Raw genomic sequence first — 26118 nt, forward strand, 5'->3', positions numbered from 1 at the left:
TGTAGAACTTGCAACAAAAAAGTTCGGGATTAAACTCAAACTTTGGGTATATTTTTTTATCGTGCACAAGCAAACATCGAAATTCGAATTCGGATCGGTTCGGGTCGGGTTGTCAAACAGATCAAACAAGAAAATTTGCTGGCTTGGTTGAACATATTTTTTGGGAAAAAGGTTTTGATTCGGATTGTTAGTGACCAGTTTTAATTCAGATTGTTATAGTAACCAGTTCATGTTGAAAAATCGACAATATGCACTTTGAAAACAGTTGCCGATTATGTCTAAAGGACCTCAGTGATGTTCTCTTCGACGAAGATAGTCATGTCTCTATGGCTGAGGACAAAAGCCTGCAGCGTATGGTCCTGGAGTGCTTCCAGATTCAGGTAAATGTTGTCTATGATAAAAAAAAACATTAAGCATTCTGGATTAGTTACCTATGTTGGCATATACGATGGGCAGACTATAGGAATTTGTAATCATGTTACTTATCTTGATCGCATCTCTTGTCGAAAATTTGAATCGGGAGACGGACCATTTGGGCAGTATACCCATTTTTCTGTCCGTAAAGTTTATTACTCTGCCGCAATTCAACAAAATGATTAATTTTTTTGTACACCGCTAGGACTTTACAAATAATGTACTAAACGTCAACTGATTCGATGGTGATCATTGTAATATGTCCGAACGATAAAAGTTTCGGACGAAAATAAGGGAGCTGTCCAATTGGTCCGTCTCACTACCATGTCAAAACTTCGTATAGTCTGACCATGGTATTACGCTTGCAGTTGAAAATTGTATTCAGCAAAAAAAAATCATTCATTTCCCGCTTTCCAACATTGCAAGTAGATCACAAGTACTGCGCGTTGGCGCACGAGATGTTTTAGCAACTGCCGGAAGCGGGAGCAAGCTAGTTTTTTGCGATTTTCAACTGTAACCTCATAGGGGTAGGACAGGTATCTCCGACGCAGATTTCATTCCCGGGACATGATCTAAACCCGAAGATATTAAGGTAGCCTCACGCATTGAGAATCTTGTTTACAGATTTTGTTCCCGTGTGTTTTGAAAGGAAAGGAACTAGACATTTTTTTCTATGAAAATCCGGCCCCTTTTAAAATACGCATGCATGGACCAAAATCTATAGGGTAACGATACCAGTAGTGGAGGTATTAGTAGATCCACAAAAGAAAATATTTTGAAAAATATGATCTTAGCCAATAGATAAACTAATAAATTTGCTAACAAAAATGAGATTGATATCATTAAACATCATTTTTATTTTTTTCTTCCTTTAGTGGCGGTACTATTGGTACAATCGCACCACTATTATAGGTGCAAGGGAGTCAATTTCATTAAGAAAAATCATTGTTTTCAATAATTTTTCAAGTGAAATCGTGGGATACGTTGCATTTAATAGGATATTTAAGCACAACAAATCATCTGAAATCATCGTAAAGTGCATAATTATGATAAATCTCATTAAAACCCCACTACCTCCTCTATTGGTGCTACCTCCACTAAGGGTACGGTTACCCTACCGAAAAATACTAACAAATTCAATTTTATTGGCATATCGGTCTCGATGCTACTCATAGTGAAAGGGAGCAGCGTGTGTGAAATTGACTCCCATTAACTGCCCGAGTCATTCCCAGCTCGATAGTTATTATTCTCAAATGGCCCTCGCATACTTCAACACCTTTTAATAAGCATTTTCATACTTATAACAACCTAGCGATAACTTTCAAATCCTTTGCTTTCACACATGCTGATGCTACTCATATCAAGATCAATATATGGCAATAAAATTGAATTTGAATCTGATCACGGTCGTTAAATTTCAGGAAAATAGTAACTGTAGTAAATATCATTTTGCCCGAAGAGTACTTACTCAAGAATAAACGGTGTGTTAAGATTGGCATTTTAGATGGTTATGCTGGAGTGCAATATGCTGTCGGGAATGCCTGTCCTCTCCCTTTTATATATTATTGCATTTATACGAATTTATTTGGCACAATGTTCACTTGGCATAGCATAATCGAAACGTTACTCCGATGAAGACGATGGAGTGACTTCAGAAGTCTGAGACACTCTTGTTAGTGATTTCTGTCGCATCGGCCATTTGGGGCCACACAGTTGGACATAATCGCACTTGCTGGAATCCGTTCGACACGAGTTTTCTCATGAAGTTGTAACGAGTATGAATACATAAGCTTTATTCGCTAGCTTCCTGCGGTGGATGGCAGCATGGCAATGGCAATAAAACTTAGATTGTTTGCCTCCATAACTACAGGTTTGTAGGGATATTAGTTTGATCATGTATAACAGCTCCTGACTCGCTCCCGAGACTTTCTCAAACTGATGATTTGCTGTTTCCTAGCAAACTAGCTAATGACCCACTCCCAAGTTTGAATGCGAGTCCAGAGTAAGATTTGTGGTCTACTTTATAGCCGCCCCAGTCAGCATCAACGAAGCCTTTAAAACGACTGGATTTGTCCATCTACGGTTGGAGAGAGGTACAGAAGAGTCCTCTTCATTTCGTTTTAATCTGCTTCATACTGTTGACTAGTTTCGTATCCTTTTGAGAGTTTGATGATTATTTAGAGTGTATCTGTATGTCGTCTGGTGCTAACTGCAACGTTCAGTGTTGTATGTCTGTTAATAAGAGATATGTAAGACCTAATTATAACATTCGCAGGACTGTTACAACATTCGCGGATTTCGCGAATTTGGCGGATTTATCGCGGATTTGCTCTCCCAGTCGTGAAAATCGCGGTTCCTTCAAATGTTGACCCGGAAATCGCGGATTCAGAGTTGCACTCTCTCATTGATCATATCCCGAGCAGCACAAGTTTGATGATTAGGGGCAGTAGGGGCAATATGAACATACGGGGCAATATGAGCCACCCTCATTTTGAGCTTATTGACAAGTTTTATCATGTAAAAGTTATATGATCTTTAAGAGGATGCTCCACATATGCATCAACGTGAAAACCGCATTAAAATTCAATTCAAATATGAAAATATACTTGAAAATGTAAATTTTCACTGCATAGGCAAAATTATTATAAGATTTCAAGTTTATAAATAAGGTTTTGACACAAAAATGATTAAAATACAGGTCAAAAATACACCACAATCAAAAGATATATTGAATTTGAATTGATTTTGAATTGAATTTGAAATTGAATATTGTGCACACATGTTTATATTGATACAAATCTGAATTTTTCATAAAACTTTTTTTCCCAAAACCAGTCTCTATGGGGCAATATGGGCATACCTGCATAGAACAAGATACCTGGCCTTAAAATGCGAATAAGTTCAAATTTCAGTATTCAAATACAAGAATATTATCATACATGTAAGATTCATTACGGAAAAATTACAACAGCGTATTATTGTGACAGAAACAGAAAAAATGATTATTGACCAATTGAAATGTGGCTGGTCAAACGGTGAAGAGTGGCAAATCAGTTCAGTCCGCTGTTGTGCATTTTTTTCATTTTATTTGGTATGGAATACTCACAACTGTTGTAGGAATATCATATTCTTCTATATTACGATACTTTTTTCGCCTAAATAAAGGTTTTGGAAGGGTGGCCCATACTGCCCCAAATTGTGGCTCATATTGCCCCGCATAGTCGGGAACACACATTGAAATCAATACATTTTCAAAAGTGCATTGCAACAACTTCCAAACGCATTTTTCGTCATTCATCGACGTTAAATGAAAGGTAACATTCTCTAGTATAAGTCAACTACATTTGAACGATGCTTTTTTGAGCTTTTCAGCGCTTTTCGGAACGATTTCCTTAGGTGGCCCATATTGCCCCGATCACCCCTATTTAGACCAGCTGTTAGGGATTGCAATTCAGGATTCTCTGTTCCCAATATTTTTGACAGTGTTCCTTTAAATGTTGTTCCAAAAATCGTGGATTATTATTACGTTTTGGGGAATGACACTTTACCAATTTTGCTTTCCAAGGGAGTTATCATCCGGATCAAACGCATTGAAATTCGCACCTGGGATCGTCGGGACTAAAGCTGATGTCGCACGCAGCTATACGCTGGTTGTTCAGTTCTCCTCCTTAGTAACTCCCACACTACTCCGGGCTGCTCATTCCTACTTTGTAGTGTCATAGTTTAATTCTCATCATAGCTTGGTTTTCTATTTATTTCGGTTTCTGCCATTTCGTGAACCGAGATTCATCATTTCTTCGTTTGCCAATGCCTGAGCAAATTACAAAAATTGAGACTCCATGCGAAATCAAGGTTGATTGCAAATCCTATCCACAGCTCGCAATTGGGTGGTTAACAGACGATGAAATCCCTTCAACTGGGTACTTATTGGTTCATAGGGAGTAGAATTGCGTAACTCCTACATACCTGTCTACTCCAAGATTGCATTACATGAATCTTCGCTATCTTTTCCACTAGATAAAAAATAGAAAACAATAGGATTTGTACTGGTCCTGTTGCTTGCTAAGTAGGATTTTCTTCAGGTGAAAAAGAGATAGGCGAGCTGATGACATCACCGTGCAATGGAGTATATGCGCAGTTATAGGGACGACAGGATACCATTCTTCTCATCGTGGACAGCATACTATATTGACCAATTTGATAGACAATCCGCAGACCTTGCAGTCATTTCTATATACACCTGCATCCTTTTTCAGAGAGTTCTTCAAGCTTTGTTGGGTGGAAGTTTAGGATCTTTCTACAGATTCAGTTTAGAAAAATTGAGTACTCAAAGAATCTAGTCCTCTGAGTTTCTAAATAATAAATCAATCAATATATTTTTATTTACAGCTCTTCAATATTCTGTAAAATGATGGTAATGAACAGCATAATATGACATAACACACAAGAAGTATGCTTCATTAACCAATTTGTGATGTACATGTGGCTCAACGCCATCTGAACAATCTATTATCGAGCAAAGTCTGACATCAACAGAAAGATTTTTCAATTTGATATCACAGTTAGATTTTTCTGATATACATTTTGTCTAACCGTTAAAACGGTCAAAAGCATACCCAACTAAGTAATCAAAATCAATGATTCTACAACATCAAAACAAGATATCGATTTGATCTTAAGCTCTGCTTGGTTCCACCATTACTTCGGAGTTGCCAACAGTTCTTATCACACTACGAATTCATGCAATTGCAGGACTTGAAACCCTATATAACTGTAAAATTACCTTCAAGAACGTTGGCTGGATTTGAAATTCCGTTTTGCTTGATAATTGCGAACTTGGACGTATAACCTACTCAGACTACAAGTTTTATCATTTGATAAAACAATGTATCTTTCTTGATATGAAACATATGAAAATAAAAATAAAATCCGTAAACTTTGACATCAATATACAAAAATATAAATGCAATTATTTATCAAGTGATGAAGCCTAGTTTGACTGGGCTATTATAGGAATGCAAGGGTGTAGTTTTACTTTGCAACATGTTTCTACGTAATAAGGCCATTACTTTTGTTTGTCGCGGTTTTGTTTTTGCAGTCGTGGATTTCATTTGGTTAATCGCGGATTTCGCGGATTGGGATTTGCTCAGTTTGTAACAGCCCTGCATTCGCTGTAACTAACATTGTGGTTCGATGTTATATAAATCGATGTTATATAAATGCGACGGCACATATGATATGCATCCATTGACGAATATATAACAAGATGAATATTACATTAATTTCTGCAAAACGTATAAAGACGAGGAAAAATTATTTAAAAAAATTCAGCTGCTTGGGAGAAAAAAAATTGTCATGTCAGCAAAAAAAGATGAACTTAATAATTATTCAATCAATTCACTTGATTTATAAAAAATGGTACAGACCATAGAGTGTTCAAAATGCGAAGGGATAACCCTTCTGAACTCAGCGTACAAATTTATGTCACGTATTCTTTTTAAGAGACTGAGATCATTTGAGCTGCTTAAACATTCCTTTGTCAGCGAATGCGAAACATATTCAATTTGTTATGCTTCATCGCTTGATTGAAATAATCTCATCTTTGACAGTTCGTGGCTGATTGGGAACTGATTGCAAAATTTGTCAATTTTTATAATAGGACTTCTTTCTACATTTTGAAGCTACTAAAACGGTTAAAACTTGTAACGGTTTATTCCGATGGAGTCATCATAAAATATTCAAAATAATGAAGACGAACAAATTCCGCTTAAAAACTTGGCTTTTGCGCCAATTCCTCGAAAGGAATTGCCAAGATTCATTTTAATTTGCCCAGCTTGCTAGTCGGCCACGTCGTGGTCCGAAAACCGTTATTGCGAAATCTGCTCAATCATATTCACTTTCAACACTAAACGATTCTTCAACAAAACGTCAAACTAATTACAAAATGTATTATTATAAATTCAGTAGAAAATCGAATTATAGCCGCTATTGAAATTGGATTTTTCTCACAATCCATACGTTAAACCTAATTTCGGAAGTAGTGCGCTGTATAGCACATCACCAAATGAAAACAGCGCACCACTTCCGAAGTTTGGTTTAACGTACGAATTGTGAGAAAAATCCAACTTTGTTAGCGGCTATAATTCGGATTTGCACTGAATTGATAATAACCGAATCAAACTTCCTCACAACATGTTAACAAAGCTAGCCGTACACTTTCACATCGGATCCAAATTCCGAACTAAAAAAAACGGTCGGTTTTCGGTTGCATGGTGCGTATGATCTCAGTGGCCCACATCGTCACCACATGTTGCAAAAACTATTTAATTACTCTTATATTGTTGATTGTAGTAACAACCTGGTAACAACTACAAATCCCAACCGTTGATCGATGGTGGTGGGTGGGAAAGTGCTGGCGAACCACTGTCCGTCTGGTCTGCATAGTTCACTCGTTGACTATCCATCCGCAAGGCACCAGCGATGGGTAGGCTTCTACCTACAGCACCCACGATGACTGCTTGCCGCATCAGCAACTGCACGATCCCGGCGACGGCTTCCTCCAAAGCCAAGGTTTGCTGCTTGTCCCGGGATGCTTATTTATAGTCGACTTTCGCCCATCGACTTCTTTTATACCCGCGCTAGGTACGAATTATCTGCTTTGCAGTATGTGAGAAGGCTTGAATCAGCGTTTGCATTGTTTCCGAAGGCAATACACAGTGTGTCAAAGTGTACAAAATTTGACACAAAATTAAATCTAAAAATTAATATTTTGCTGACTAAATCGTTACAAACTATGCTAAAATAACTCGCTCATAACAATTATATAGCATGTTTTAAATATGTTATAAAGCTGCATACGTGGTTAATATTGAACATAGTTACAACATACTTGTATAACAAGGCAATGATTCGAATTGGAATAAAAAATGCAGTGTCAGTTGAAAAAATAGTTATACTTTACCAATAACTATTTCTCGTGAAAAACAATTTTCCGTACAGGAAAAAGGAATTTTCAAAAGTAAATTTTCGATAGTGTTGTTTTACCAATCAATTGAGTTCTACAAACGCAGTATGATCATTTTTCAAAGAAATGATGTCGATTTGATGTTTTTTCGTGCTTCCCGTATTACGTTGACATAGCATGTTACAATCATATATTTGCTATTGACAAATGACCCGACCCGAAATTATGACCAACAAGTAAATGGTTGTATCAAAGATACGACCGCAAATTGAACGTAGAATTACGTATAGTGCGATAATGGAGACGAAATTTGTTCATCAACATTTTATGCATGTTTATGCCGGATGGCTTATAGCCGAATTGATTTTTTTCAATAGTAAAATGCGTTGAATCAATGTAAAAGATGTAATTCTACGTCAAAATACTTATGTGCTTTTTGATTTCAATACTAAGAGTCTTTATAGAAGGGAAACATCGAGATATGGAATTCATAATTATTGCAAACTTTTACTTTTCAGAGAAGCTAACTAACGACTTGTAACAATCATTTTGATTGGCACTGTGGTGTTCCTCTATTGCCATGTTTTTGGATGTTCCACAGAATATATGCCAATAAATAAAATTTGTTGAAGTTTTTCTTTACTTTTATAAATGGCGCAAGAATTTACAGCAAGTATAATGGAAAGCTGCACAATCAATCATGAACGGCAAGGAAAAACGGCATTTATCTACTAAGTACGAACTCATTTCAGTATTTAATTCAAATAAACTTGTCGTAAATCCACTTTATTGCATAATGGTAGCCATTGAGTTATCAAACTATAAATATATAAATAAAATAAGATTTCATTTCTCGCATGCTATATATATAACCTATAAATATGTAGGTACTATAAAAGCATTTCATGATGTTTTCGTTACTTAATTTGTTATAGTATGTTATATAATATGAGCATTATAAGCATTAAGCATTATAAGCATTATAAGATCGGAATAAAAACATATTTTTTGCAATTCCTGATCATAATATCAGGTTTACAGTTCGTCTTTGGGTGATAAAACGGTCTACTTTTCCATACCAACGAAATGGGTGTTTTAATGAACATTATGCAGCTGAGCGATTCCAAGCAACTGCATCAAAATTTAACAAAATTTTTAATTCATGATTTTCTATTGAGTTGAAACTTTGCACAGTTTTTCAATTTCATTTAAATCGTCATTTTTCGATATCAAATCTTTTTATTGAGTCACGACTAACTTTTCAAAAGGGTGTATGTGAAAATGGTTCAAAAATATTCAAAGAGCTGCACAGCAAAAACGGAATGTTCGATTGTTATAATTTTTTCAGCAAAGTTAGACAACTAAATGGTGATTCTTAAAAAAATGTACACCGTAAAAAAAAAATTTGTTTTGTCTTAGGAAATATCTTTTTTATCACAAAAACTCAAATATCTCAAAACCCTATCTTTTTACGAACGGAAAACGGTCCATTATATTAGCTATCTACCATACACGCAAAAAAATGTTGCGGTCAAAACTACCATTCCGAGGGTTAATTTAAGAATACGCACCGACGATTTTCAGCAGACAGCAAACCCGTTTGATTTTACCATGCGCGCAGTAAAAATCAACTGTGGTCGTGGTGGAATGTTGTTGCATGAACTGAATCAGTGGTGAATTTGTCCGAATGCGTGGTTAATTTAACTGAAAATTTGTGGTTGTTTTGAAAACATGGCGTAGTCTACAAAATAGTAACCGTTACCATGGAATTTTTTTCTGTGTACAAATTTGATGATTGTAAACTAATAAACAAAAAAGTTATGACATTTCAAACATTTCACAATTTTCACACATAGTAAACAAAAAAAAAATGTCCGTGTATTTTTTTTCAAGAATCGCAGTTTGATGCTGATTTTATTGTTAAGGGCCTTGCGTGAGTTAAACAAGTTGTTTTTATGATATTCCATATTTATGTATTCATCGATATTATGTATATTATATGTATAAATATTATATGTATAAATAAATAAAAATGAATTAACAGATCACAAAAATAATCTTAGATTTGACATTTAATATCAGCACCAGAATATTTTTTGCAGGGAATGATCGATGAGTCTCTCTACTCGATCTATCATATTATCCTAATTATTAAATTAAATGTGGCAGTTACACAATGTTGTTATAGAAACTCTAAGAGTTTTGGGTTTGAATTTCGGTATGGGTTATGATATCATGAAAACAGTTTATTAATACTTATTTTTTTATTTATTTTTATTCAAATTTTTACAATATCGAACACTTTTGAATTATTATCAGCACAGTTTGAGTATAATTTTGCTTTAATTTTATTTTCCGACAATGGAATGAAACAGTGAAATTGTTATTGATGGGATGGAAATAAGAGCTATGGGATGAAGTGCCGAACCGTTACCCTACTATGTACTGTAATATGTGCATTAAAAACTTGAATAAAACAAGTTGTGTTGCTTGGGAATACACCCATCAACAGAGGTTTGTGTTCCAACTGAATATGAGAAAGGTTGTATCTTCACTAGGAAGATAAATTTGATTTTTGGTTTTTAGGAAAAATCGAAAAAATAGTCTCTAAATACCCTAGTACCTCATGGTCCAAGAAAGATGTTATCGACTAATGCTTCTTTTATGTAGAGTAAATACATTCATTGAAATGAGATTTTTTGTAAAAAATCACAAATCTCATATGTTACACCTCTAAATCCTAAAAGGGTAGTGCTTTGGAACTGAAATATTTTTGAAAAATGTGATCAGATCTAATGTGCATCTTAAAAATGGAAGAATATGGTAATTTGGCATAAGGTCATTTGTCGTGTAAAATCATTTGGCATATTTTCGGTAGAATCATTCGACATATTTTGAGCACTGTTTATGGTAATAATCATTCAGTTTAGTTTCCACCCTTTTGTTCATCTCGGTTTTGATATCGTTAGATTGGAAATGATGCGTATGCTTATGTGTTCGAATTCGGACATTTTCTTCATGCTCAGGACACCACTTCAGATGTTGCTTATCTAAGATTTTTACTAGGAACAATGTATATGACTTTTTTTTATCAACATGCTGTTTATTAAGTGATAAAGCTCGTAATCTAAATAGGCTATTATACTAAAGTATATTGCTAATATATGTTGCATGCCAAGTGACTTTATGCCAAAAAAAAAACACATTTTAAATAAACTAAAATAAACGCTTTTTACTAAATTTAAGGTTACCGATGGAGAAACAGTTTCGAAGGTTTGCGGTAAATGTAACACTGAAATCCGAATGGTTCATAAGATTAGAAAGCGGATAAGAAAGGCAGATTTTGAAATCAAGCAATATTATGCGTAAGTTGATATTCTTAGGTATCATGACGAATTTGGGTGAAGCAGAACGCTTTTCTTTTTTAATTGTATTCTATCGGGTCATGTGCTTATGTATATATAGTTAGTGATTGTATTCTTCAGAGCGTTAGAAAAATCCCGAAAAATTCACCTAGCGTTGATGGTGCCTTTCTCGTGTAGTATAAAACGTATTGAGAAAAACACATAAGATAGACGAGTTTAGTACTTTACATTTAATACCACCACGTTTTGTAATCTTTGCAATACGAATTTCGACCTCAACTGTTTGGCCGTTTTCAGTGTCTCGTACTTGACTCAACTTGTCTTATGACAGTTGAAGACATTCCACTAAAAGAGCTTAAAATAATGTTTCACACATAAGAGAGATCAAAATTGCACTTTGGAGAGAGAAAAGAATCAATTATTTCACATTTATTTGCGTTCATTTAAAAGCATCGCAGTAGTTTTAGGGATTTTTTTTCGATTTTCAATTCTTGTTTTTCCAAAGGGGATTTCGGGAAAAAGGAGAAAACTCTGGAACGCAATGGCCGATCGGGCCGCAAATGTATAAAAAGCCCAGAAGAAAAAAAAAACACACACACACACACACACACACGGACAGACAGACATTTGCTCAGTTTTTCGAGCCATTGTGAGGGTTTTCTATAGTCTGAATCAGTGTTGTAAAATGTCATTTGCATTCTTTTTTATAATTTTCCCAGAACTTTTTTCAGTAGTTAGCTATCAACTATCAAGTATGGCGAACTTATAGCGCTTAAATGTGGCTACAACTTTGTCTAACAAGAAATTGCTGTAAATATGTAATCTGGGGCGTGGGAGGCAAAATGTCATTCAAATGACATTATGTCAAATGACACGTGACATTTTGGAAAGATTTCATTCTCTAGCCTATATTTAGTGTTATATTTAGAGTAATGTACCTTTGGACTAAAATATAGCACTACTCAAGCGTTATGTGTGCATCTAAAATTTTGAAGTAAATTTGCCTCCGAAGAAAGTTATGAACAAATTAGTCAAATGACATGCAGATGACATTTTACAAGCCTGGTCTGAATAAGCAATGAAAAATATTGCTACTGGATACATACATTTAATGATTTTGCTCTAATTATACATGAAAAACTCGAATAAACGGTCGTCGAGTCAAGTACGAGACATTGAAGACTACCTCGCAGTTGAGGTCGAAATACGTATCTGCAAAGATAACAAAACTTAGTGGAATTAAATGGAAAGTACTAAACTCGTCTTAGACGGTTGAATACATTCCACTATAAACAGCTTAAAATATTTTTTCTGGGTATTTGCATGGTTTGATGTGATTTTGGCTCGGTGGATTTTAGTCTTTCTGTCACTGTTGTTCATTGATAAATTAAATGTTAATCCTTGAGCAATGCTGCTTACTCGTGATCTGTGTGTTCCACTCGAATTCGTCGTCAAAATTGGTCCCAAAATAATTCTATAGGGCCCTAAACTTCTGAGGTCGGTGTGGGGCAGAACGCCCATGCTAATTTTGGGAGACTAAAACAGCGGAAACATTCGATTTGACATTTAAAATGAAATTCAGTGCGAAAACCACATACGCGGTTTCAAAATCAATTTTTTGCGGTTCTTTTTAAAAAATCAGATTTCTAGACAATAAAATGATCAGTTAAGTAACTACCATCGCCAGTCAGTAGCAGATATGCTGTTGAAAACTTGCTGAAATGGTAGTTTTCATTGATAAAAACGGAATTTTCCTTAACGTGGGCGTCGTACCCCCAGTTCCCCTATAGCCTTCGACTCAGCTCTACGTATTTGGGTGATTTCTGTTATGCGTGTGTTTTTTTTACAGAGGGATGAAGGCAAATCTGCAAACAGACATTATCACTCGGGGAGTGAGGTTGGCGGAAGGCCGGACCCACTATACCTACCCAATTAACAGAAGCTTATTTGAGTTACCCTCCCTTTTAATGCCATGATCCCCCCGAGACTTCTTCTACTTCTTCAATGGGTCTACATTCCAACTGGAACTTGGCCTGCTTTTCAACTTGAAATTTAATTGAAAGCTTTTCTATGCCCGCCATTGCATGAGTATGTATCTTGTGTGGCAAGTACATTGGATACACTATGCCCAGGGTGTCGATACCCAGGTAACCAGTAAGCATTATATAAAGCATTTAAGTGGCATTATATGCGCCTTTACTGCAAAACATTAAATGCCAATAAGCCCTATAGTCGCCTTTAATGCTATTTTAATGCAGGTTTTGGCCCAATATATGGCTGATTAAATGCTCAATCCTACTTTATCGATAAAGTAGAAATTTTACTGAGTAGCATTTATTCAGCATCCGAAATGCTGAATAAATGCTTAACTTTAAAAACAAGAAAAAAAAATTTATTTAATCGCATTTTTTTTCTATTTCTTTTTTTACATAGTTTTTTTTTCATATTATATCGTTGTTATTTTTATATTTGAAATGGAACATAATTTTTTTTACTTTCTTCGAGCGGGATTCGAACTCGCGCTCTTGCCATTCGACGCTGTAGTTGTCATCGCCCTTACCAGCTGGCCCATAAGAGAGAGATGGTAGTGGAAATAATTTTGCCCAACATAAACAAAATCCCCTCTCAGGAACATTGAAACTTAATCTAACTCATCTCAGAATGCAACCGTCACAAACGTCATATCCAGTTGCAATAAAACAGCTACAGTAGTGCTGCTTTAATGCATCCATCGAAAATAGTGCAAAGGAATAATACAATGTATAGGATTAGGTTAACGACAAGTACTCCTGTCAATGGTCGGAATGGAAAAAAAACATTCTGCACGTACCGATTTCTATTTTCAAATGTAAGTTCATTGGACAAATAGTCCCCGTTATTTGGTTTCATATTGGAAAACGTTCGACGTATGAACACTACAGGCCCGAAAGTGGCACTAATGTAGCTGTTCCATTGCACTTAACGAAAAACAACATTGTGCATTCAAAATGCTATTTTAAGACTATGCCTCTCATGATTGCTTTGAGAATGCTTATTTAGAACAGCCAAGTTTTCGAAATGCTTATATACAGCATGGAGCATATGCAATGCCAGTATAATGCTACTCTAGTGCTTACTTTAATGCTTATTGGTTACCTGGGTAATGTTTCCAACCCGAAACAATCCTAGACCGGACCGAGAATCGAACTAGCCATCTCCGGATTAGCTATCCTACGCCTTTGCTTGCAAGGCTACTTGAGACCCCCAGGACTTACTGGATGTCAATACTTCGGAAATGGACTGTGCTCATGCACTTCACGAGTCCAACCTCTAGCAAATACTGCTAGTTTGCTGCATTTTCATCATCCTAACTCGCCGGTGATGATTTGACTGGCGATTGACGTTTCACGCTTGACGCTCACATAACTGCTCACACTTCTCGATTACGGCCTGGCACTTCCGATACGGTTACTTTGCTCACTAGGCGTACCAGTTGAGTGCCGAGGACGTTCCAGCGATTCCGGTTGAAGGATGGCTTCCAGTTTACTGGCGCCCCGACTACTCCAAACCGGTTATTTTCGGCTACTACACGGTATAGTCCATGACGGGGGAGCTAGGCTACTACGGCGGCTTTTTTCTTTCCGAAGATAGATATGCTTTACTGCTCTGTTCACACGTATTCACACCTTTGCACATTTCATCGACGATGTTGTCGGGGCTTAAGCTATGAGCGCTGCCCGTTAAGATTCCACTGCGTTCCGTCCTGAACCGTGGGCAGTCGAATATCACGTGTTCTAGCGTTTCTTCGTTGTTCGGACTTGTTCAGTAAAGTGGGGACTCTGTGTGTCTGAATCTATGTAGATACTACCTGAAGCATCCATGGCCTGACAGGAACTGCAACAAAAAGAAGAAGATATGTCCGTGTTTTCTGTTCACCCACCACTGCATGTTCGAAATGAGCCGGTCCACCTTCCTTTGGAACTCTGGTCAATTGTATGGCCACTCTAGCTTCTCGCAAGCCTGATCGACGTGCCTGTTGTTACATCGATCATCACCCCCAGATGCTTTATTTTGAGCTGCTTTTCGGTTGCTGATGATCATCACTTCGGTTTTTCGTAGTCTGCAATAACCCGTCCTACATCGCATTCCACATCGTCGATTCTAGTATGGAGCCTTGCGGAACACCAGTTGTAATGCCTATTCTCTTCAATCCCTTGTGTGTTTCGTAAACTAGCGTCCGGTTCTAAAAATAGCTCTTCAGAAATATGCAGAGATACACAGGTTCCCTTATCCTATGTAGAAAACAAGCTATGGCATCAGTACATTCAAATTAATTGCCTAGTTGCCTAGTTCGACTGGTGGCCCGGTCCTGTGAATTTGGTTTCATCAGTACCCGCTAAGCTGCGGAGGACGACGGAGGTCCTTCGTAGCTTAGTAGGGAAAGCACCTGTCTAGCGTACTGGGGTCGTGGGATCAAACCCCACCGAAGGGGCGGTTACCCTTCAATACCTTTTCCGAACTAAATCTATCACATGTTGTGCATATGCATAATCGAGTTTCAGACATAGTAATTAGCTATGGCATCCCAACTCGCAGCTAGACGGACATAACTATTGAACGCATTTTTCACGTCCAAGGTAACTACTGCGCAGTAACGATTACCTCTCCACTTTTGCTTCTTCGACTCTTTAGCGGCTTCAAGGAATTTCTGTATAGCGTCAGTTGTGGATCTGGTCTTGCGGAACCCAAATTGCATGCTCAATAATCCGATTTCTCCTTCTGTGTAGATATCTAGCCTGTTGAGGGTGACCTTCTCCAGGAGTTTTCCAACCATGTCTAGCAGATTGATAGGTCTATAGGCCGATGGGTCTCCTGTTGGCTTACCGTTCAATACCAAGGCCACAGACAAACAGACGTAACTCTGAAGAAATTCCCATCGACCATCATTTCAACAGTCGTTTTAAAGTGAATTGATTGCGAGTTTCACATCCAGAGGCGCTCCTATCGTATATCTTTGTGTTTGACATTTCGCACTAGCGCCTTCTGTTGACATTGTTTTACTAAAATTTTTCAGGAAAATGTTCTAGCTGTTACGTCTGTTTGTCTGTGGTACACCCTTATCTTATATGTTTCGTTTGCACACTAATTACGGAGCATCAATATGATTCTCAAAATATATGTAAGGTTTGCTGAATGAACGCTACATTGTCAATTCCACAATTCACGTTAAACAACGTTTGATTGCTATCTCCTGCAGTACAAAAACCAATTCTCTCGTCAAAACACAATATGTGTTTAAAACACAGAACTACACGACAATGGCAGATAGCTGTCTATGGCCACATTGCTAATATTGTAGAACCGTTCTACTGACAATATAGACTTATTTGCCGACAGCAAAATCTGTGAGGAAGACCGGGAGTCGGTATGGAACCGGTCAGTTTGGGTACCATCTCCCCTAGAAATACATTTTAACTAAATTATTATAAGCATTTGACCCGTTTGCACCACAAAAAAAAACGCTGAAAAATATTTGATGAACTCAAGCGGTGTGTTTCCCCAAATCCTGCGGTACTAATTCCATTTACTAGCAATGTTCAGCATGACAGTTTTACATATTTTAGAACGTTGGTAAAGGAGGAAGATGTTGGTTTAGAAGAAGAAGAATTCGACGACATTCAAAGGAACGTACAAACTGAACTGGTTCAGACCGATAGTAATGATTATGAAGAAAAACCTGACGTGTTAAGGTTAGAAAATCATTCAAATAATGATGACGATGATCATTACAAGAAATACGAATTTATCGAGGTTGAGCCACATTTTCAAGAACACCAATCCATCATAGAAGATACTACGGATGACGAAAGTGAACGCAAAAGTGCACAAACAAAAAAACAGCGTAAGAAAAGAAATCCTTCTAATGCTGTTAATAACCCTGAAGTGCGCAAGAAAACTGATAGTAAATGCTATATTTGTGCGTCCGAATTTGAAACCACGGAAATGCTAGATAGTCATCTCGGCACTCACGTTGGATCTAGCTCACCAATATGTAATCTATGCGATTTTCCTGCAACCACAGTCCGGTCATTGAATATGCATTTGAGAACCATTCACTTCAGGAAGGGGAAACGGATTCCCTGCGACGAATGTAAAAAAAGCAATACTGTTCGAGAATTTTCGTCAAAACACAAACTACAAGCCCACATTAAATCATTCCATGAAGGCATTGTAGAAGTTCAGGAAAAAACACATGTCTGCACCTACTGTGGAAAAGCATTTAGTAGGGGAACACACTTAAGATTACACGAAAATATTCACACAAAAGCAATAATATATAAATGCAATACTTGTCCTTTTTCCACAACATCAAGATCGGGATTGTTGAGGCATCAACGAATTCATACTGCTGAGAAACCATTCAAATGCGATGAATGTGATGCATCTTTTAACCAGTCAAATTCACTACATTCTCATAAAGCGGCCAAGCACAACGACGAACGACCATTCGTTTGTGAAATTTGTGGAGTATCGAAAAGTTTTAAGACTAAATACATTCTTCAATCACACATGCGATCGCACGAAAAGTCTGATACTTTATCATACTTGAAAGGTCGTCGTATTAAAACATCTGGCACAGAAATAACTGTTTATGACCCAGAGCTCAAGTGCAGTTTCTGCCCTGCTGTGTATCGCAAGGAGTTATTTCTTTGTCGTCATATCGTTGAAAAGCATCCTTTGGAAACTGTGGACATGATTCCATGCGATGTATGCAATGCGGTTGACAAAAATGTATTTTTTCTAACCCGAGATGAAAAGAAACGCCATGACGAAAATCACGATAAGATCAAAGCAGTCCCGGAAAAGGAACGCGTTTGTTCGGAATGTGGAAAAGTATTTCAAACTAACTCTTCCTATCATCATCATCGCCAGACACACTTCAACAACGTTTGCAAAGAATGTGGAAAATCGTTTTCAACTAGTCGAACCTTAAGACTTCATTTGCTAACGGTACATCTAAAGTCTCGGCCCTACAAATGTAACAAATGTGATTCCTCGTTTGGACAACTGACAACATTGAATACGCACATGAAAGTTCATCGAAAGTAGGGGAGTGTAGTAGCTTAGTCTTCTTATTCTTATACATTTTTACTAACACCACGTTCTTAAGATATATTGTATTGATAATTACTAACTTGAACGACTACCTACTGAAATAAATAGCATATTTTTGCTTCGTTTATTGTTGTTATATAAGTTTATCCGAAAAATTCTGAAGTCAACTATTTATTGCACTGGGCTGAACGTGTAGAGATAATGACGATTTCGGCAGGTTTTTATCTACACCGTAACTTTCGATTTCCGAAAATTTTACTGTCTAAAGTCGGTAATTAGTTCAGTTACTCTTGAGCATTAGCATTAGCATTGTTACGTGTAATTCGTAGATTGGACACTAGTGATACTTATGTTTTACTTTTGAGATCCTTATCTAGAATGCTATCAGAAATCAAGAAGGGGAGTAATCCTTGATTCCAGTCCTAAACAAAAATAACAAAAGCATGAGGATTACTACTTCTGGCCACGCCCATCTACACCGTAACTAGGGAGAGGAAGGAAGTGTTGATGCGGTACTTACTTAACGAGAGGCCACCGACTTAGCGACACCCTCATAAGTACCACGGAGTTGGAAAATGAGGAAGGTATTCGTTGGGTCAGGATTTGCCTGTAGCTGGCAATGTAACCGTAGATCTTATCCCGTAACACACCACGTAAAGGTGTCTACCCAGCGTTACGGGTCCAATTAGTTCAGTTAGTCTTGAGTTGTCAAAAAGTACCGATCGAACCAGTACTTGTTATTACTGAGTTGTTCGGTAAACTTTTTGTTTCCTTTTTTTTTTGTTGAGTTTTCCAGTAAAAAATATATGTTCCAAAATAGTAAGAAATTTTTTTTAGCAAAAGTTGAAATCTATGTTATAATAGTTGTTGTTGTTGGGTTTTGTCGTCAAGATTGCTAAGGACTTCGCATTGCCTGAAATCACTCTACTGTGCCTTGGTTCATCCCACGAGACGTTTAAAATAAGCTTGTTTGGGATCCATCCAGGTTTCATGGTGTTTAAGGATTGAAAGTATACAGAAGCGATTTGTTCGACTAGCCCTGCTAAACTTGCCCTGGTGAGATCCTTATCATATCTTTCTCCGTATCCTGATCGGTGTAGGCTTCTAGGACTGGATACGCTACTACGACGAAGGAAGATCCAGTAAGCGCTGTTTGTTGGGAAGCTTCGTAAGGGACTGTTCAGAAATTACGTAAAACTTTATGGGAATAGAGGTGAGCAGTTCAGATGGTACGGTTCATACAAATTCAATAATCCGTACGAAAACAGTTACAAGAGGTGGAAAGGAGGTCTAAAATTGCCAAATGTTGCGGTCAGCGATATGTGTCAGCTATGGCGCACAGAGTTCATTCAATTTTATCTCAATTTATTTATTTATTACCAGACTAAGGCCGGAGTGGCCTGTGCTGCTCATAAAAGTCTTCGCCATTCAGCTCGGTCCATGGCTGCACGTCGCCAACCACGCAGCTTGCGGAGGGTCGCAAATCTTCCTCCACCTGATCAATCTACCTTTCTCGCTGTGCACCTCGCCTTCTTGTTCCCGACGGATCGTTGTCGAGAACTATTTTCAGCGGCTTACTGCCCGACATTCCGGCTACGTGCCCGGCCCACCGCAATCTTCCGATTTTCGCGGTGTGAACGATGGATGGTTCTCCCAACAGCTGATGCAACTCGTGATTTATTCGCCTCATCCACGTACCGTCCGCCATCTGCACCCCACCATAGATGGTACGCACCACTTTTCTTTCAAAAACTCCAAGTGCGTTTTGGTCCTCCACGAGCATCGTCCAGGTCTCGTGTCCGTAGAGAACTACCGGTCTAATAAGCGTTTTGTAGTAGTCAGTTTGGTACGGCCGCGAACTCCAAACTACGATTTCCTGCCGTGATGCGTCTCCGAATTTGTCTGCTGGGTTCGTTATCGGCGGTGTCCAGTGAGCCAAAGTACACGAATTCTTCAACCACCTCGATTTCGTCACCACCAATACAAACTCGTGGTAGGTGGCTTACGTTGTCCTCTCTTGAGCCTCTTCCTGTCATGTACTTCATCTTTGACGTGTTATGACTAGTCCAATCCGTTTAGTTTCGCTTTTCAGTCTGATGTAGGCTTCCTCCATCCTCTCAAATGTACGTGCCATAATACCAATGTCATCAGTGAAACCAAATAATTGGACCGAACTGGACGGACTTCGTGAAAATCGTACCACTCGTGTCAATCCTTGCCCTTCGTAATACTCCTTTCAAAGCGATGTTGAATAGCAGACACGCTAACCTTGCCGTAACCCTCTGCGCGTTTCGAGCGACTTGCGAATGCCCTGAAACTCGAACTACGCACATCACCCGATCCATCGCCGTCTGGATCAACCGTATCAGTTCCAGAAATCCGTTTTCGTGCATTATGCAGCGTACGCACCAGACAAGCAGTTTGACGAACATCCCCCCCCCGGTCAGCGATATGTGTCAGCTATGGCGCACAGAGTTCATTCAATTTTATCTCAATTTATTTATTTATTACCAGACTAAGGCCGGAGTGGCCTGTGCTGCTCATAAAAGTCTTCGCCATTCAGCTCGGTCCATGGCTGCACGTCGCCAACCACGCAGCTTGCGGAGGGTCGCAAATCTTCCTCCACCTGATCAATCTACCTTTCTCGCTGTGCACCTCGCCTTCTTGTTCCCGACGGATCGTTGTCGAGAACTATTTTCAGCGGCTTACTGCCCGACATTCCGGCTACGTGCCCGGCCCACCGCAATCTTCCGATTTTCGCGGTGTGAACGATGGATGGTTCTCCCAACAGCTGATGCAACTCGTGATTTATTCGCCTCATCCACGTACCGTCCGCCATCTGCACCCCACCATAGATGGTACGCACCACTTTTCTTTCAAAAACTCCAAGTGCGTTTTGGTCCTCCACGAGCATCGTCCAGGTCTCGTGTCCGTAGAGAACTACCGGTCTAATAAGCGTTTTGTAGTAGTCAGTTTGGTACGGCCGCGAACTCCAAAGTACGATTTCCTGCCGTGATGCGTCTCCGAATTTGTCTGCTGGGTTCGTTATCGGCGGTGTCCAGTGAGCCAAAGTACACGAATTCTTCAACCACCTCGATTTCGTCACCACCAATACAAACTCGTGGTAGGTGGCTTACGTTGTCCTCTCTTGAGCCTCTTCCTATCATGTACTTCATCTTTGACGTGTTATGACTAGTCCAATCCGTTTAGTTTCGCTTTTCAGTCTGATGTAGGCTTCCTCCATCCTCTCAAATGTACGTGCCATAATACCAATGTCATCAGTGAAACCAAATAATTGGACCGAACTGGACGGACTTCGTGAAAATCGTACCACTCGTGTCAATCCTTGCCCTTCGTAATACTCCTTTCAAAGCGATGTTGAATAGCAGACACGCTAACCTTGCCGTAACCCTCTGCGCGTTTCGAGGGACTTGCGAATGCCCTGAAACTCGAACTACGCACATCACCCGATCCATCGCCGCCTGGATCAACCGTATCAGTTCCAGAAATCCGTTTTCGTGCATTATGCAGCGTACGCACCAGACAAGCAGTTTGACGAACACAACCCCCCCCCCTCCCCAAGAAAACGCTTTGATCGCTGCTCTGTTTGAACGTGTGTGAAGTTGTTCGAACGACAGTTGGCGGCTCGGTTGAAATAAACAAATAAAAAAACGGTTTGATTTTGGTTTGAGTTGTCGGGGGCGGAGTCAAGATTCGCATTTGTATACGGTAAAAAATCAACACCCTCAATTTAACTGTTCCTTCTATTGAATGATCAACTTTACAATCACTATTATTGAAAATGATATTCCTTTGATTTTGAAGTGGTTTCACACCTTTCACAAGTGTGTTGAATGCAGACAATTCCATAACATCAATACGATTGATCAGAGTGCTACTCACTGGATGTTGAAATGATTGAAACTTCGATCAGCACCAATAATGTCTCCACTAGAATTGAAAGTGCTATGCTATTGAATTCACAAGTTCAAGGCTATTGATTTAAGAGTGGAGCGATATTGGTGTTATTCTAAAAATAGATGACAGTTCTTTCATCTGTTCTGCTTATTTCAAGAGGTATTTCGAAGTGTGAGATGGAGTCATGGTAAGACGAAGGACTTTCAATCAAAGGTATGTTATTCAAATCTGAGTTGAGGCAATTCTATTTTTTTATTTTGTTGCTATATATTCAAAATATTGTGCACGTCAAATGGAAGTGGTGGTCTTTGAATGCGATGAGCTCAGCTATTGATATTGATTTGATTCCAAAGTAGTGCATATTCAAATGCAGAACAGTTCACATGGACGTGTATATTTTTTACCGTGAGTGAAGTTGCACAAACCCCCGTATATTTTTTGATGGTTGGTGCTCAAGTTGGCGCTTCGGTCGTTCGTGTGTGATATTGTTGGTCGAATAAATTGATTGTTCGTGCCGCTGTTGGTTAAACTTGGTGGATGTTCAAATAAACGAGAGGTGGAGTCAATATTGGTCTAACTGCTTAACAGTGTGTACGCACCCTTAGCTGCCATAGATGGTCCCGATCGATTGTATCAAATGCGGCTATGAAGTCGATAAATAGATGGTGTGTGGGCACGTTGTATTCGCGGCATTTCTGCAATACCTGACGACCTAACGTACCTGATATGTGGTAGAGCGTTCACCCTGGATTTCCTGGAGGTTCGGAGCCGGAAGTCGTATGTCCTGCGCGCGTGCTCCTAGGTTCATTACCATACCGCCACCGTCGTCTGCCATCGCCATTTAGATGTTTTATCAGGCATTTTTTCTCAAACTGGAGACATTTTCCAAAAAAAATCTTTGTGACAACGACCGGATAATCATTTTGTCGTGGACTTTATTCCTGAGAGTGCAAGAGAGGCCCAAATGTACTCAAGTTTACAGAATTCACAAACATAGTAATTAAAATATAATAAAAATATAAATAAATACATACAGTGCAGCAGCTTGCTTTTAAATGTATTGTCCCATAACCGATCTACCGTAGTTCTAAAAATATTATAATTCGAATAATATTTTTCCAAACAATTTTAGGTATCAGATGACGAATCCGTTACGAAAGTTTGTGATAAATGCCATTATGAGACTAATTTGGTCTCCAAAATCAGAAAACGTGTCAGAAAGACGGATTTTCAAGTCAAGCAATATTATGCGTAAGTAACATCCTATTTTCATTTCATACGCCCACTAAAATAATTGTAATCTCGAATTCTAGATCTGTAATGATGGAGGAGAAATTGGAGGTTAAAGAAGAATCGCCAGGCGATGATCAAGAAGATCTTCATGTCGATCGATTTCAGTCGGATAATGAGGAATATGAAACGAAACACGAGACGTTGGCAAATCTAGAAATTCTTCCAGCTGATGATGTTGAACATGTAGAAAGGTGTGAATTAATTGAAGCCACTCCTCTTCTTGAGCACGAAGAAACAAGCGAATCAGATTTTGTTCTGGAAAGTGAACACACTCCAGTTAAACGAAAGCGCGTAAGAACACAAAAAAGAAAAGGTCCAAAAATTGACAGTAATACTGTTATTCGAAGAAAAATTGACCATAGGTGCTATATTTGTCCATTGGATTTTGAGAACATTGAAATGCTAGACAGTCATTTAGGAACGCATGTTGGATCTACCTCTCCAATATGTAATTTATGCGATTTTCATGCCACTACCGTGAGATTTTTGAATATGCACCTGCGAACCATTCACTTCAGGAAGGGCAAACGGATTCCTTGCGAAGAATGCAAGAATAATAATACAATTCGAGAATTTTCGTCTAAGGAGAAACTACAAGCTCACATAAAATCCGTTCATGAAGGTATTGTAGAAGTACCAGAAAGGAAATTCGTTTGCACTTATTGTGGTAAAGCATACAGCAGGGCAACAGGTCTAAGAATGCATGAGAATATACACACAAAAGCCATTTTACATAAATGCCAACAATGCCCATTTGCTGCAACATCAAGATCTGGTCTGTTGAGACATCTACGGATTCATACGGCTGAAAAACCATTCAAATGTGACAAATGTGATGCATCATTCAACCAATCTAATGGTCTTCATTCCCATAAAGCATCAAGGCACAACAACGAGCGACCATTTAGTTGTGAGATTTGTGGAGAAAGAAAGCGTTTCAAGTCTAAATACAGTCTCCAAAATCACATGCGGTTGCATGAAAAATCACAGAACGTAGCAATCCCCAAGTACTGCGAGAGCGGCAGTATAATAAAAACATTTGGAGCAGAGATACCCGTTTACGAACCAGAACTGAAGTGCAGTTTCTGCCCTGCCGTCTATCGCAAGGAATTGTTTCTATGCCGACATATTATCGAAAAACATCCCTCGGAGAAGGTGGAAATGATTCCATGCGATACTTGTAATGCGGCTAACAAAAATGTGTTTTTCCTGACGCAAAATGAGAAAGACCGGCATGTCGACAACCACGAAAAAATTAAGCCTATTCCGGACAAGGAACGTGTTTGTATTGATTGCGGGGAAATATTCCAAACTACTGCCTCTTATAAGCGACACCGTCAGAAGCACGTTAAAAACATATGTAAAGAATGTGGAAAGTCGTTTGCAACCAGTCAAACATTGAGACTTCATTTGGTTACTGTACATTTGAAGTCCCGACCATACAAATGTGACAAGTGTGAATTATCCTTCGGGCAAATGACAACGCTAAATGCACATATGAAAGTTCATCAGAAATAGAAAGCTTTTCAATACACTTATTTACATATTGAAATATATAATTTGTGGAGCTTTTCTAATAAATCGGGTTTGTCTATACGTTTCGAATGCCGATCGTGATCAATTTTTAAATTGTAGTGTGTCTCTCTAAAATTCGCTCATTTACTCGCCCTCGTAGTCGTAGTCGTAAAGCAGACCCCATACGATAGATATGTATACCTACTCATGGAACAGTTTCGCAAAGTTCGGTTATAGATTAAATGGTAATCTTGCAAAGATTACTTTTTAAACTGGGCTAAGTTTGATAAATATATAAAAAGATTAGTTTTTTTACTATCAATGGTTTGTTCAATTTCGGAGTGATATGGTAAAACAATTACCTCAACCTTAATCAATGAGGTTTACAGTCTGCGAACCATAATCAATATAGAAGATAAAATCTTTCCTCCGGAAAGGTAGGTATAAAAAAAAACGTTTTTTCTTACGGTTAACATTCTTAAAAAACCATTGCTCATACAGTCGGGTCTACGAAAACCGTATAGCCTCTATGGTCAAAACACAAGAACGGACATGGAGGCTCATACAAAAATTTTGTTGAAAACGTTTGTATTTCTGAACATTTTTTTTAACTTGTCATAAGACGAGTTTGTCCCATCCCATTTAATTCCACCACTTGATTGTACCTTGACAGATACGTATTTCGACCTCAACAGTAAGGTCGTCTTCAGTGACACGACATTTTACTAAAAAGCTCAAAATAATTTTCTTAACATTTATTTTTTATTTTTAGAGGATTCGAAAAAAATTCTTCTAAGAATTTGGTCTCTGGGGGGTCGGGGGCGGCTGGTTATGTCCAAACGGCAGTTTTTGCTTATTATCCGTCCGTTCTTACACATTGAAGATGATGTTAGTTCCAAACTTCATCTGTTGTACATTCAAAGTTAATTGCCTATATGCCGGGTATTAAGCCACCCGAAGTGGAAATTAATTACTATGTCTGAAACTCGATTATGCATAAATATGTACATTGTACATGTAAATTGTACAACACTACAACATGTGATACACTCAGCGAACTGCACTATCGAAATTCATAACTAACGCCTTATAAATCTTCGACTGATTATACCCCGAACAGTGCTTCTGATACGCAGTTACCTTCTACATACCGGCCTCCCGACCCCGACGGCCATGGTTCGAACCCAGTCTGCCGAACTTTACCTTTTTGCCTTTCTCGTACAACAAAGTTGTACCGAAAGGCTATCATTTCATTCCGAGAACGAGCTTTTTATAGAAGCCTCGGAGACCCATAGTGTTATTTATATATCAATCGATTCGAAGAGCTGAGCAAATGTCTGTCTGTCCGTGCGTATGTATGTGTGTGTATGTGTGTGCACAAAAGCTATGAAAAACATTAGACAACTTTTCATATAGTAATTCTTAACCAATTTTCTCGCAATAAGTTTCATTCCATTGGTCCCAGCCGTCAATTTGACAACACAAACAAAAAAAAAGTTTCATTCGACAGGGGGCAAAGCCTATAGTTGATCACTATTGAATTTTAAAGCGATC

General features: G+C 38.4%; 1 protein-coding gene across 2 annotated transcripts; it reads left to right on the forward strand.

The window, feature by feature from the left end:
- Positions 1–60: 60 nt before the first annotated feature.
- On the forward strand, positions 61–24630 carry LOC134213886 (zinc finger protein 184-like). 2 transcript variants are annotated; one of them, XM_062693337.1, is made up of 3 exons: positions 61–380; positions 10625–10743; positions 16347–17965. In XM_062693337.1, the coding sequence occupies exons 1-3, from the start codon at positions 249–251 to the stop codon at positions 17830–17832; spliced, it is 1737 nt and encodes a 578-aa protein (XP_062549321.1). In that variant the 5' UTR covers positions 61–248; the 3' UTR covers positions 17833–17965. The 2 variants fall into 2 exon arrangements, with proteins under 2 accessions (XP_062549321.1, XP_062549320.1); XM_062693336.1 differs by lacking the exons at positions 10625–10743; positions 16347–17965 and adding exons at positions 22889–23007; positions 23070–24630 and having other exon boundaries at positions 74–380.
- The last annotated feature ends 1488 nt before the right edge of the window (positions 24631–26118 follow it).

The sequence above is a fragment of the Armigeres subalbatus genome, chromosome 2 (genome assembly GCF_024139115.2).
Source record: "Armigeres subalbatus isolate Guangzhou_Male chromosome 2, GZ_Asu_2, whole genome shotgun sequence".
Classification (NCBI taxonomy): Eukaryota; Metazoa; Arthropoda; class Insecta; order Diptera; family Culicidae; genus Armigeres; species Armigeres subalbatus.